Here is a 13,132-nt window from a genome sequence, read left to right on the forward strand (position 1 = left end):
CCTTTGGTGGTTCTTGCTGGAAGGGAGAGGGAAAATAAGAGTAAAACTTTCCAACCTTGCCTAAACCAACAATGCTTTTTCTCTTGAGTATGTCAGTCACTAAACATTTATTAAGCAGCTAATACAAGTAAAGCACTACTAAGATTTGGGGATACAAGGAAAGGCAAAAGACAGTGACCTGCACTCAAGGAGTATCTGCACTCAAGGAGATCAGAGTCTTATTTGTGTGCATGTTGTAAAAGACAATATGTAAGTAACTTATGTGCAAACAAATTAATTACAGGATGCATTGCAGATAATCAACAGTGAGAAGGCACTAGAATTAATGGGGATTGGGAAAGGTGGAATTTTAGCTGGTTTAGAAGAAAACCAGGGAAACCTGATTAGGCATGAGAAACTGAGCATTCCAGTTTTGAGGGTTCAGCCTATGAAAATAACTGGATGGATTTGAGATTGGAATGTCATGTTCAAAGAACAAGAAGTCAGAGTCATTGGACCACAGAGTATATGGGGAGCAGTGGGGTGGAGGTGTTAAAAAGAACAGAAATAGGGTGGGTTTTATATTTGATCCTGAAGTGGTAGGAAAACATTGGAATTTTTTTTGTGTATGTGAGGGGGAATGATATGTCCAAACTTCACTTTAGGAAGAGTATGAAGATTGAGTTTAGGATCAGAGGATCAAGATTCAAATCTTGGCACTGCCACTTACTAGGTTTATGACCCCCAATAAGTCACAATTACTGAACTATTAGTATAATGAGAAATTTGGATTAGATTTTCTCTACATTCCTTCCAATTCAAACATTTTGTAATCCCATAATCATACAGGAACCCCTTGCTCAATCAACATTCATTTAAAATAGAGAATACATCAAAGGAACCAAAGCAAATGCACAAAAGCTCTAATCACAGAAAACTTCTCTCCTTTACAGATAAAATAAGAAGTGATTTATTCCTTCTTTATATGCTTTTTTAAAAAATGAACTTAGCTAGCTAGTTAACCTGCTCTCAGCAGATTAGAAGCAGAAAATCAGTAGGAGGTTAATAGGCAATAACAACGAAAAATTAGGGGATGAGACAGAAAATGTAGAAAAAGCAGACAGAGCAACTAGAAAGCCAAAAGACAAGAAATATTTAGTGTCAGGGAAAGCAATTTGTATACATTAATAGACTGTGTGGACATTGCCACATAGTGTGATAATTCATATATATAATTATAACTATTCAGTCATCCAAAACAAGTTTAATTCTATTCAGTGTGCTTTGACTAAAAAGTCAAGAAAATGAAGATAACATCTTAGGGGAAAAGATCCATCCCAAAATTACAAAGAGCTCTGGACTTGGAATCTGAGAGTTTGAGTTTTGTTCTTGGCTTTACCTTTACCTTATGAATTTTAGCAAGTCACTTCCCTTTTTGAGATCTGTTCTCTCATTAATGAAATGAGGACAGGAGATGAAGAGTTGGAGTAGATCATTGATTTCATACTCAGATAGAAATGGGGGTGACTAGCCCCTAGAAAAGAATTCCTGTGGCAGCAAAGTGATAGTTTAATGTAATGTTAAAATGTTACATATTCTTATATTTCTATTTATTTTGTTAAATATTGCCCCAATATATTTTAATCTAGTTTGGGTCACACTCAGGAGTATTATTAGCTGTTTGAAGTGTTTAGTCTGTGTGTTCCAAAGTTAGAAAAAAACAAAACAAAAGATTTCCCCCTCCCCCCAAACCACCAACTATCTAGAAGTTATCTAGAAAGTTCATTGATCATGAATATACTCTTCCCTGGTTCCAGATCCTGAAGACGAAGCTGAAATAACAATCCTTCATTTCATGGAATATTTTATTCTTTCCAAAGTACTTACATATGCTCCATCTGCTTTGACCCTTTTACTATCCCAGTGAGGAAGACAAATAGATTTATTATCTTCATGTTGCAGATAGGGAAACAAAGATCTAAAATTTAAATGACTTGCTCAAGTTCCCACAGTGAATAAATAATAGGGAATAGAGTAGAAGAGAAACATCTTGGTTGCTTTTGAAATGCTTTTATCCTAGGTTGCCTCTGGCAGCGTCCAAACTGGACTCACTGGGAGTAATAGCAACACTTGTTGTGGGAATGGTGCATATTTTAATTATTGTGTAACCTGAAATACATGCATTGGTTATCTGTACTGACAAGATAGTCTTGCACACCCCAACTTTTCCTAACACAATTTGTTTTTGATACATCAAAGGTCAGCATAAGAAATTAAATGGAAAATTTTCGGGAATTTTGTTGAAGCTGCAGATGACATATGATGGTCAGCAGATGACACACAAATGTCAATCCCCCTTATATATCCAGAAAAAGTTTAGAAACTCAGAAATGCATAACATATATGTATAGTATTTTATAATATTAACACATTTTATCTTTTTCATACATAATTCAGACTCCTTCTCTAGTATGAAGGGAGGGCAAACATATTTTATGCAGATTTTCCATATGGGGGGGGGCACTTTGTCCCTAGCCCCACAATGAGGTGGGATAATTGTACTTATAAGACACTAGATTCTGGGAAAGAGTTAGACACAGAAGATATAGATTTAGGGCAGAAAGGAATCTGAGATGCCATTTATTTTGATGTCCTTATTTTAAGAGAGGTGGAAATGTAATTCCAGAAAGGGTAAATGACTTGCCCAAATTCATACAGAAAGTAAGCAATTACTTAGAACTCTGCTCCTCTAACTAAAGATCCAAGGCTTCTTCCATTGAACCACCCTATCCTCAAAGAGCTCACAGTCTATTTGGGAGGCAAGATACACATAAATAGAGTACACTGGTGGGGCATCATGTTATTACAAACTTAGAGAATGGTGAACTGGTTAATAAGAATTTTAGGATTTCAGGGATGGGGAGCCCAGTGTGGCTCAAACTGGACAGAGAAGGATATTCATAGAACCTGAACTGGATATTCTTGGAGGTGGGGTAGACTTTGTATGAGATGAAGTGAAGAAGGCAAGAATGTGCTGGAACCAAATGTTAAATGTTCATTGTGAAGATGAATATCTCAGAAATCTGCAGAAGTTGCAGATTAGAGGTAAATTTGTTGTTTTGTTGATTTATTGGACTTAAAATGTATTACTAATAAAGCAAATTAAACCTTTAAATGTATCATGTGTGAGAGAGGAGAAAAATTGTCTTTAAATATAATTGGAAAAAATCCCAAACACTTTTAAATATGTGTCATATGAACATTTCCCCCCTCCCTCTAGAGAGCTAATTGTTAAACATCTTACCAGCATATCCCTAAGAGGACAATACAAATATAATAAACTTATTAGATTACTATATAATTGCCAAAAATCCATTTAACTTATAGATTATTAAAACTGTAAGGAATGTGGGGTGGCTAGGTGGTGCAGTGGATAGAGCACTGGCCCTGGAGTCAGGAGTACCTGAGTTCAAGTCTGGCCTCAGACACTTAATAATTACCTAGCTGTGTGGCCAGCCTTGGGCAAGCCACTTAACCCCATTTGCCTTGGAAAAATCCTAAAAACAAAAACAAAAACAAAAAACTGTAAGGAATGAGAGTATAGTTCCCTTATTTTAGAAATGAATGATGTCTAGAAGAGGGGTCATTGACTACTCAAGGCTACAAATTTGGCAGGTAACAGAACTGACCCTAGTCTCCTGACTCTCAGACCAGTGCTTTTCCTTTACTATGTCCCAGGGTTACCTAAGGTCTTTAAATTCTTCTGATTCTTTAAAAATATTTTCTAGGTGGACTAGTAGATGGAGTGCTGGAGTCAGAAACAAGAACACTTGGGTTCAAATCCTGTTCCAGACAGTTACTAGTTGTATACTGCTGACTTAGTTGCTTTTCTCATCTGAAAAATGGGAATAATAATAATAATGTTGTGGAAACTAAGTTAATATTTGTTAAGTCACTTGAAAACCTTAAAACATTAGATAAAAGTCGGTTATTATTATTATTGCATCCTAATTCTAGAATCTACAGAGTGCCCTTTACATTTTTTTAATGCTCCAAAAATGTTTATTGAATTGAATTGAATTTGTTGTATTGAAGGAGATAAAATGCACTCTGAAGACACAGTTAGGAGGAACACATTTTGGTAATTAGCAGACTCATAAAATTCAGAGATGAAAAAGCCATATGCATAGTCAGCCTTTGGTATTTCTCCCTCTACCTTATCTTTAACTCCCTATCATCCAAGTTCTATATCTTTCAACTGCACTTGAATTCCAACTCTGTCAATGATATTCCAGTCACTTTTATGTTTATCAGTAATAGTCCCTTCACCTAGCACACCAAGGTCTGATCCTTAATGTCAAGTGTAACATTGCATGGAACCAGAGAAGGATTTATCTCATTGTTCTTTGGTACCTTCTCAAGAAGAACCCTGGCCTGGATAAATGCCTCTCTCCCTATCTGTTCCTCACAACTAGACTGCAGTTCACTTACACTGAAACAATCAAATCTGTTTGGGGAATGCTTTCTGAATATGGGGGTGGGTGGGTAGAGTCAAAGGGGAAAAATGAATGAACCTCTTTATTGTGGAAGCACCCAAGGATGAAATTGTCCCAGAAAATTTCCATGGTTCAATGATGCAAAGAAGACTGGATTTCAAAGCTTTTATTTCTCCAATTTCTTTAGGTGTGTTTGGCTGTGTTGCTTATCGTTTTTATAAAAATCCTTTGGCACTAGGGCAGCAAGAGCAATGTCTGCATCTCCAGTGACTTTTCAGGGTAAGCATATACATGCTTCAGAAGCTGAAACTCTAGAGATGATTGTTTTCAATATAATACAGTAAAGTTTTAAAGTAACAGGTTGTGTTTTTAGATGAACTGATGGCTACTCTGTTTACAAAAACATTAAATTAGGTGGTGTCACATAATCAGTCTTTATTGAGAAGTGGGACAAATTGCACTCCAAGTAGTCAGAGGAGGAAGAAATCATCGGGAACAAATAAATGATTTAGGAACTTTTGTGCCAGAATAGAGGGGACAATATGGGGGTCTTCAAAAACAAACCTATCCCTCCTGTTCCCAGGAGGTATGTCCAATTTTCTCCTGCTGAATTAAAGTTGATAGAACCAAGCAGGGTGGGTAGTGAAGGCAGAAATCGGCCAAATATCCCCAGAGTGTCTTAGTCTCTCCCTGGGTTGATTCATAAGCAAATTGTCAGGTCATTGGCTGTCATCCGGCCTCTCTGTCATCCATCAAAGGGACAGGCAGGAAGGTTGGTCCAAAAAGGATGTTTTGAGGGAGCCCTGGGATTTAAGCCAAGGCCAGGGCACACCATGAGTCCTGGCGGAGGGGCACGCTGAGTCCTGACTGAGAGGTCACGGAGGATGGGAAAGCATAATCTTCAGGCTCAAACTTGAATTCTGAGTGACTGGGACCCAGGGGGTCTTCTGCTGGGCTGGGACCCTGCTGTGGGGATAAGAAGCGTGCATGGGAAGTCCAGGAATATGGTTCTGAGAATAGGCCTACACTTTCTTTCACCTAGGATTTTAATTTGATATCAAACATCAACCTCAAAAGTTGGATCAAGAAAAGGTCTTAATGGGTAGGTAGACTCCTGCATTCCTTTGGGCTAAGGGTTCTATTATATATAAATTTCCTATGAAGGCAAATTTTCTTGGAGTTGCTTTACATCTCAGTGAAGCAGGACAGGTCCATAGTGGGGACAAACTTGAGTCTGAGATTTTAAAACTGGAAACATGTAGATTAAAGAGATTTGAGCACAGGAGATTTGAGCACAGGAATCTACAAAATCATGGCAGCAAATTAGAATCCACCCTCTTTGAAAGGGGATAGATGGGAGAGAAATCTGTGGATAAGTCACAAATAGTTAAAAGAGATATTGAGTTCAGAGATGTGTCTACTTTGCACTCCATCCTTACCCTGTCTACTACTAACCACTCTCACCTCTGAGAAAAAATTAGGACGAGGAGAATATGACCTGGGCAAGGTTTGAGACTGGACAATTACATAAGCTACTTTACTTAAAGTTTATTCTCATACTGGACTAGCCTACCTGTAGCTGAAGAGGATTATTAGGTCATTCCTTTTGCCCACTGCTAAGTAGGTATAACAACCTCATAAAGAGCCCATGTTGGAGAGCTCCTCCTGCCCTCTTTCCCTAGACTGCACTTAAGAGAGAGCTCTTGGGGAGTTGTTGCCTAGATTGCCTGAACTGACTATATCGTGAGAGTTTTCACCCAGACTGCTCTAGTTTGCTCTCTCTGAACCCTTTGTCCCCTCCTGGTCTTACCTGAGAGACAATTGTCTGTCCTGGGTACTGAGGAGATGTCAGGTTTGGCTCAGACTTTAAAGTGGCAGTGCTGTCAGAGTTGGTAATGGAAGATGGGGAGTTTGTGGCTGAGGCTGTTGACCCTGGGAAGAGATCATTATACATTTATATATATATTTTTGTATTATATTATACTATACTATACTATACTATACTATACTATACTATACTATAACATAATATATAATATATATTTGTAAAAGTACTTCTATTAGGGCCCACATATCTAAGGCCTAACTAGCAAATATTCTTTCTCTAGGATAAATTGGGCCACAGAGATATTAATGACTTGTCCAAGGTCATAGTAAATCCTGTATTTTTTCTATTAGATTTTTAACTCTCATTTAGTCTTTTCTGAGCACTAGATTACAAGTTCTTGTATATTGCAAAAGCCTTGTCCAACTCCTCTCTACTTTGCCTCATTTCTCTTCCATCTTTTCCCCTTCTGCTGTTCTGGAATAGAATAGTGATGCTTTTCATTGGGGCCCCTCACTTTTTTCCCTTTTGGAACCTTTACTGACAAATGTCTTTTGTTCCAAGACTCTGTATTTGGTTCTGGATTTCTACTAAAATTAAGTGAGTTACCCTTTCCAAGGGTTTGTGCATTTTGAAAGAAAAAATACTTGATCCAAAAATAAAGAAAAACTGAAGCTCTAATGGTGGGACTAAAAGAAATTCAAAAAAAATATTTTGGATCATGGCTCTTGATGCTACTCCCATCACGTGGGCAGTCACATATTCTGCCTAAACAGAAGTGCCTTCCTATTTGGAAAAACATATTCTAACGAAGCCAAATATGAAATAGGGCAGAAGAGATTTGGCCTGGAACTGAGCATTTTTTCCATATACATTGAGCCTATTCTCACCTCTAGGTAACAATCCACCCTCACTCTCCCACATGCCCAGTGCAAGAAACTTATTCTCCACAGTACTGGAGATGGTGCAGCCTAATTCCACTGATTGGTAGTTCAAGCTATGAATACCTGTGGAGCTCTTGGCTTTGGCAATGTTTTTGGGCTTCCGTTTCCGTGTCTGGATGCTCTCCTTCTTCATGGCAAGGGGACGAGGCACCTTAATAGGAACAAAGAGGCATCAATAATAATCAATGAAAATAAACCTTTATTGAGCACCTACAATGTGCCAGCTACCGTGCCAAGTACTTTTTGGATCAAAGAAAAGTAAAAAAAAAGAAATGAAATGACCAAAAACTAACAAAAACAACCAGTTTCTCTTCTCAAACAGCTCAGTCTAATGGGCAAGACAGTGTGCAAACAACTTGGTGCAAAAAAGATTAAGTGAGAGTAATTGGATGGGTGTATGTGTGTGTGTGGGCGGGGGAGTTAAACTAGAGGAAAGGCACTAAGATTAAGATCTGGGAAAAGTTTCTTGTAAAAGATGGGACTTTAGGTGAGACATGAAGGAAGCCAGGAAAGTTAGAAGGCAGTAATGAGGAGGGAGATATTTTCACTCATCAGGGATAGCCAATGAAATGTCTAGAGTCATTAGATGAATGTGTTTGAGGAACAACAAGGATGTCAGTGTCTCTGGACTGAAGAGTAAAAGAGTTTTGTAAAAGGAGACTTTGGAAAGGTAGGAAGGAGTCAGATTTGACTTTAAAAGTCAATGCAGGAGGGGGTGGTTAGGTGGCGCAGTGGAGAGAGCACCAGCCCTGGAGTCAGGAGTACCTGAGTTCAAATCTGACCTCAGACACTTAATTACCTAGCTGTGTGGCCTTGGGCAAGCCACTTAACCCCATTGCCTTGCAAAAACTAAAAAAAAAAGTCAATGCAGGAAATGATATTTGATCTTGCAGGTGATAGGGAATCATTTGAATCTATGGGATGGAGGGTGGCATGCGGTCAAACTTGCACATTAGGTAGATAAGTTTGATCTCTGAGTAGAAAATAGATTGGCCTAGGGGAAGATTTGAGATAGGAAGACCAATGAGGAGGTTATTTTGATAGTCTAGATGTGAAGTGATGAGAACCTAAATAAAGGTGGTGGGCAGTGTCAGTGAAAAAGGCAGGGAGAGGCACATATGTAGAAATGACAAAATTCGACAACCAATCATTTGGGGGGGGGTGAGAAAGAGTGAGGAGTTGAAGATGACTTTGAACCTAGGTGACTAGGAGGATGTGACAGCCCCAAAAGTAAAGGAAAGTGAGAAAATGGAGAGGATTTTTAGGGAATAATAATGAGTCTTGTTTGTTTAGATATCCTCAGCACTCTTCTTATAACCCTCTAGTGGGACTTCCTTGCCTCAGATCTAGTTTTTCAGTCCTAGACCATCATGGTCACTGTAAGCTAGTTGGGAGAAAGCTGAGGCTTGAGCATATGGTCTTCCTACAACTGAGGTGGTTCCTTTCAATTTCCCCTTCCTCAAAGGTCTCTTTTCAGAATTTGTCCCCTCTCTCATTTCTCCAAGAAGCCTTCTCCTAATGCTTCCACTCTTTTCTTGTTGCTCTATTCTTTGGAGTCACATAATTCAGCACTCAGTCATACACACTATGTCCTGAAATAGGATGCTCAGGATGTAAATCTTAAAATATGAGCCTTCTGAGTCTATACACTAAATCTTTTTAAACAAAAACATATTAAATATCAAGTCCCTGCCCTCAACAAGGCTTTTCTAAAAGATCTTATTTTATCATGAAACTATATTTTCTCTTTGGTATGTTTCTCCCGCAGCTGGGCACCCAGTATGTGGCTGGCAAATATTTGTTGATGACAGACAGATTTATTATGGGCTAAGATTAGAAGGGAAGTAAGATTTTTTCCTTTCTGGGTCTCAGTTTCCCTCTATGTTGGATGATATGATCAAACTTTTTGGTTTCAGGAACCCCTTCTATTCTTAAAAATTAATAAGAACCCCAAGGAAATTGTTTTAAAATGTAGAACATATCTATATTTATCATTAGTTATAACTGATAAATTTTAAAATATTCATTTATTAATAAAATCTACAATAAACCTAATGCATGCTAAAAGAAATAGCATTCTTATAAAATAACTATATTTTCAAAACAAAACAAAATTTTAGTGATAAGTGGCATTGTTCTACATATTTCTTTTCAAATCTCTTCCACAATTTAGTGGAAGTTGGATTCTCTGATCTGCTTATGCATTCAGTCTGTTTCAATATATTGTTTTGGTTAAATTATGTCAAATTATCTGACTTCACATAGATATGTAGACTTAAAAATGGAAGAAAATTTTAATAGGCAAATAACGTGGTATTATAGTTAAAAATAGTTTTTATCCCAGGGAATCTCAGACTAGTCTTAGAAAACTACTAGAGTAGATGGTGTCTGAAGTCCTGTTCAGATCCTATAGTCAGACTGTGATAGAACTATCCTTCCACTCACTCCTCTAAAGGTTGTGATGGTCTTTCTGAAATTAGTGGTAAGGTCTTAAAGAGGATGTTGGTTTTGAAGAGTCATTAGATAGGAACCAAATTCTCAGGAGGGCATGGAATACTCATCTTACCTCTCTGGTATACAGTACTCTTTTTACACTCACCCATAATCAAGTTCTGGCCCCAAGGTGCTACTCACCCCATGAAGCTTCATATAGAGCCCACAGGCATTACACACTGGTTCCCCTTCTGCATTTCTCCTCCACAGGGTGGTATTGGTTGTGTGGCAATTAGTGCAGCAAAGTCCAGCCCGGCGAGTTGAGGACTAAACAAAGGAAAGAAAGATAGAAAGGGTGAGTTTGATTGCAGCAAGAGGGATTTCATTGCCCATTGGACTTCAGTGCCCCATGACTCTTTCTTAGGAGAAGAAAATATTGGAAAAGGGTCAGGGGAGAGATAAGAGGCCGATGAAAGGCATAGCCTGTGTCTGAGATCACCCTCATCCCCAGAGTCCTTTCATTAAAGCTGATAAACCTGGCCAGATTCCTAATGCCTTTCTGCCTGAGAATGTATGGGCTCTGGCTGTCACATTCATATTTCATAATGGAGAGAAGAAGGGTGGAGAGGGTCTGAGACAGGGAGGGCCCTTAAGTGCCTGGAACTGGCTGGAACCAGAGACATTCAAATGAGTGTTAGGGTCCAAATCCCACTCTCTTTCTAAATGTTCCTATGCTGATTTCCTAGTGAATGTAGAAATAGAGAACCAGGATGAAATTTGGGCTGAATTTTCTAGCAGAAAGATTTGGAGACATTTGAGTAGATAACCAAGAAAGGGGTATATATATGTGTGTGTGTGTGTGTGGGGGGGGTGATGGAGAGGCAGGATTTCAAGAATTGACAGTCATCCTTGAGGACAATCTCAGCAGGAATCTTCCACTCTAGCCCAAGTGACGCGATGATGTGGCCTGATTATAGTGGGTTGTCTCCAGGACTGGTCAGACTTGTCTTCCATGACCAGACTGTCTGATATAGTATTCAGGAGCTCAGGGAACTTGAGTTCATTCTCGGTTAAAGTTTCCACAATTTGCCCTTCCTCCACCCTTCAAAATGCCAAAACTAATAACAATAATAATAATTAATAATAATAATAATAACTAATCTTTACATATTAGCCTTAAGGTTTGCAAAGCATTTTACTTATATTATTGTATTTGATTCTCACAACAATCCATGAGACAGGTGCTATATTGCCTTCATTTTATAGAAGTGAGAACTGAGAACTGAGGAAGGTTAAGTGATATGCCCAAAGTTATACAATTAGTAGTATCTGAATCAGAATTTAGACTCAAGCATTTTTGACCCTCTGCCACCAAATCACTTAGGAATGATATCAAAAGACAAATTAAAAATTCAAGGATTTAAGATTCTTCCCTAAACCCTCATTCAAAATAGGTCTGTTTTTCAAGGATTATCTCAAGATGCATATCCTTTAGGAAGTTTTGCCTGGGTTCTGTTTTCTGCTCTACCCTTCCAGTCAGCCCCATTTTCTGGAACTCAGTTTTCTAATTTTTAGAATAAGTGTGAGACTAGCTGATCTCTAAAAGTTCTTTCAGCTTTGACCCTTTATACTTCTAACAAGAAAAGCAAAATTCTGCTTGGTCTGTCCTGCAGTGAATTTCTCATCAGAGAAGGGATATTCTGTACCCACCCCCCAATTCCCACCTTGATGGGACTGCCAACTCTTTCTCTAGCCTTCACCTGTCAACTCCAGCACTTGAGGTGTTTCCTATTAATGCCCGGGGACCAAAGGCATCTGAACAATGTTAATGGGAGCCTGGAATGAGTGTTCGTGTATCTCTGAGTAACATTGCAGAGTGTGAGCTATCTTTCTACTTAGGTGTTGGAGTGATATTCTTCAGTCCTAACCAAAAAAAAAAATCCATAAAATCCTAAAACTCATCCCAGAATGCCTCCTCCTCTTGGACTCCCCAGGCCTATCTCAGTGACTGGGGGAGAAATGAGGCATGCTTATAAGAATTCCATCCCTGTTTACTTTTCCAGACTGACGCCACATCATCCCAGCCCCCAGAGCCAAATGATAAATGGACTGAAGGGGAAGGAAATAGGAGAGCTAGGAGCCTGGAAAAGATGAGAGTACTTCACAAAGGAAGATGGAAGGTCCCATTCTCATTAACTGTACCTGGGGCAGTTTTATATTATATAACATGAAAAGGAGAGTGAGGGAAGGTTTTAATTCCTTTGAGATTTGGGTTTAGGTTTGAAAAAAGGAAGGTGAAACATATTTATTTTCCTCAGAAGAAGACTTTAATTTCATTTCTTGTATAACAACAAAAACTGAAACCAGTACAGCAGGAGAGAATTACTGGGCAGAGTCAGAAGTGAGGTTCCTTCTCTCTGTAACTTCCTGTTTCTGGACTTCAACTTTCTGTAAAATGAAGTGGTTGGACCAGATGATGCTTTAGGAAACCCCTTCTAACTCCTATTGGATAGAAGGCTTTTGGTTCTTATATCATCTCATTTCAACAGTTCTTTTTACTTTACAAAGCACTTTTAGTTTATTTTAGTAAGAATATAAATTCCCTAAGGGCAGAGATGATGTCTTTTTTTTTTAATTCTCAGAACTCCAGAACAGAGCTAATCCTGTATGTGGATCTGCACCTATGATTCAATGCATAGTATATAGGACATTTTTGGAATAGAAACTACTTCCATCAGTATTGGTCCACTGAGGATTTGCAAATTATAGTTTTTCAAGACTTACCTGGGGGCACTGAAAGCTTCAGAGACAAGCTCAAGATTATTCAATCAGTCCAAGAAAGGATCAGAACCCAGGTCTTACTAACCATCACTCCATGCTATCATGCACATTAGTATACATTTGTTGAAATAAAATCAATAAACATCCTTTATGTGTATTTATCTTTATCTTTACCACAACCTCATGATGTACATGGATGGTACATGCTCTCAGTAGTCATTGAATTAAATTAAGCAATGAAAAAAACCTTGCTGAAATACTTATAATGTGCAACATACTGTGCTTGTTGTTGGGAACAGAATGATAAAAAAGAAAAAGATTCTGGCCCATGAGATTGCATTCTATTGGTGGAAGGAAAACACAATACATGCACAAATTTATAAATAGCATATACAAAGTTGTGCAAAGTAATTTCAAGAAAAGGAGAATACTTATTATCCTCATAAGTAGTAGTAATAGTAGTGGTCAGAGTGATGAAAGTAGTAACTCCATTTTATGAATAAAGAATGAAGTGACTTTTCTAGTGACACAACAGAGACAGAACTAGAAACCAGGTCTTCCTAACTTCTGGTTCAGGGATATTTCCCTTTTAGTGTGTGGTAACAGTTATTAACAGTATTAACAACAAAAAAACCAACACCTAAAGTTTGAGAGTTTTGTTTTGTTTTGTTTTG

The 13,132-nt window shown here is 38.2% G+C and overlaps 1 protein-coding gene across 4 annotated transcripts in view; it reads right to left on the reverse strand.

The window, feature by feature from the left end:
* Nucleotides 1–13,132, reverse strand: part of GATA5 (GATA binding protein 5) — an 89,304-nt gene that overhangs the window by 55,624 nt on the left and 20,548 nt on the right. Inside the window, exons 4-7 of one of the 4 annotated variants that reach the window (XM_074210426.1) lie at nt 9,879–10,004; nt 7,308–7,395; nt 6,286–6,407; nt 4,891–5,438 (exon numbers count right to left, since the gene is read on the reverse strand). In XM_074210426.1, the coding sequence (XP_074066527.1) occupies nt 5,286–5,438; nt 6,286–6,407; nt 7,308–7,395; nt 9,879–10,004 (489 nt within the window). In that variant the 3' untranslated portion in view covers nt 4,891–5,285. The other 3 variants (XM_074210425.1, XM_074210424.1, XM_074210427.1) reach the window with 3 other exon arrangements.

Source organism: Macrotis lagotis, chromosome 1 (assembly GCF_037893015.1).
Source record: "Macrotis lagotis isolate mMagLag1 chromosome 1, bilby.v1.9.chrom.fasta, whole genome shotgun sequence".
Lineage (NCBI taxonomy): Eukaryota > Metazoa > Chordata > Mammalia > Peramelemorphia > Peramelidae > Macrotis > Macrotis lagotis.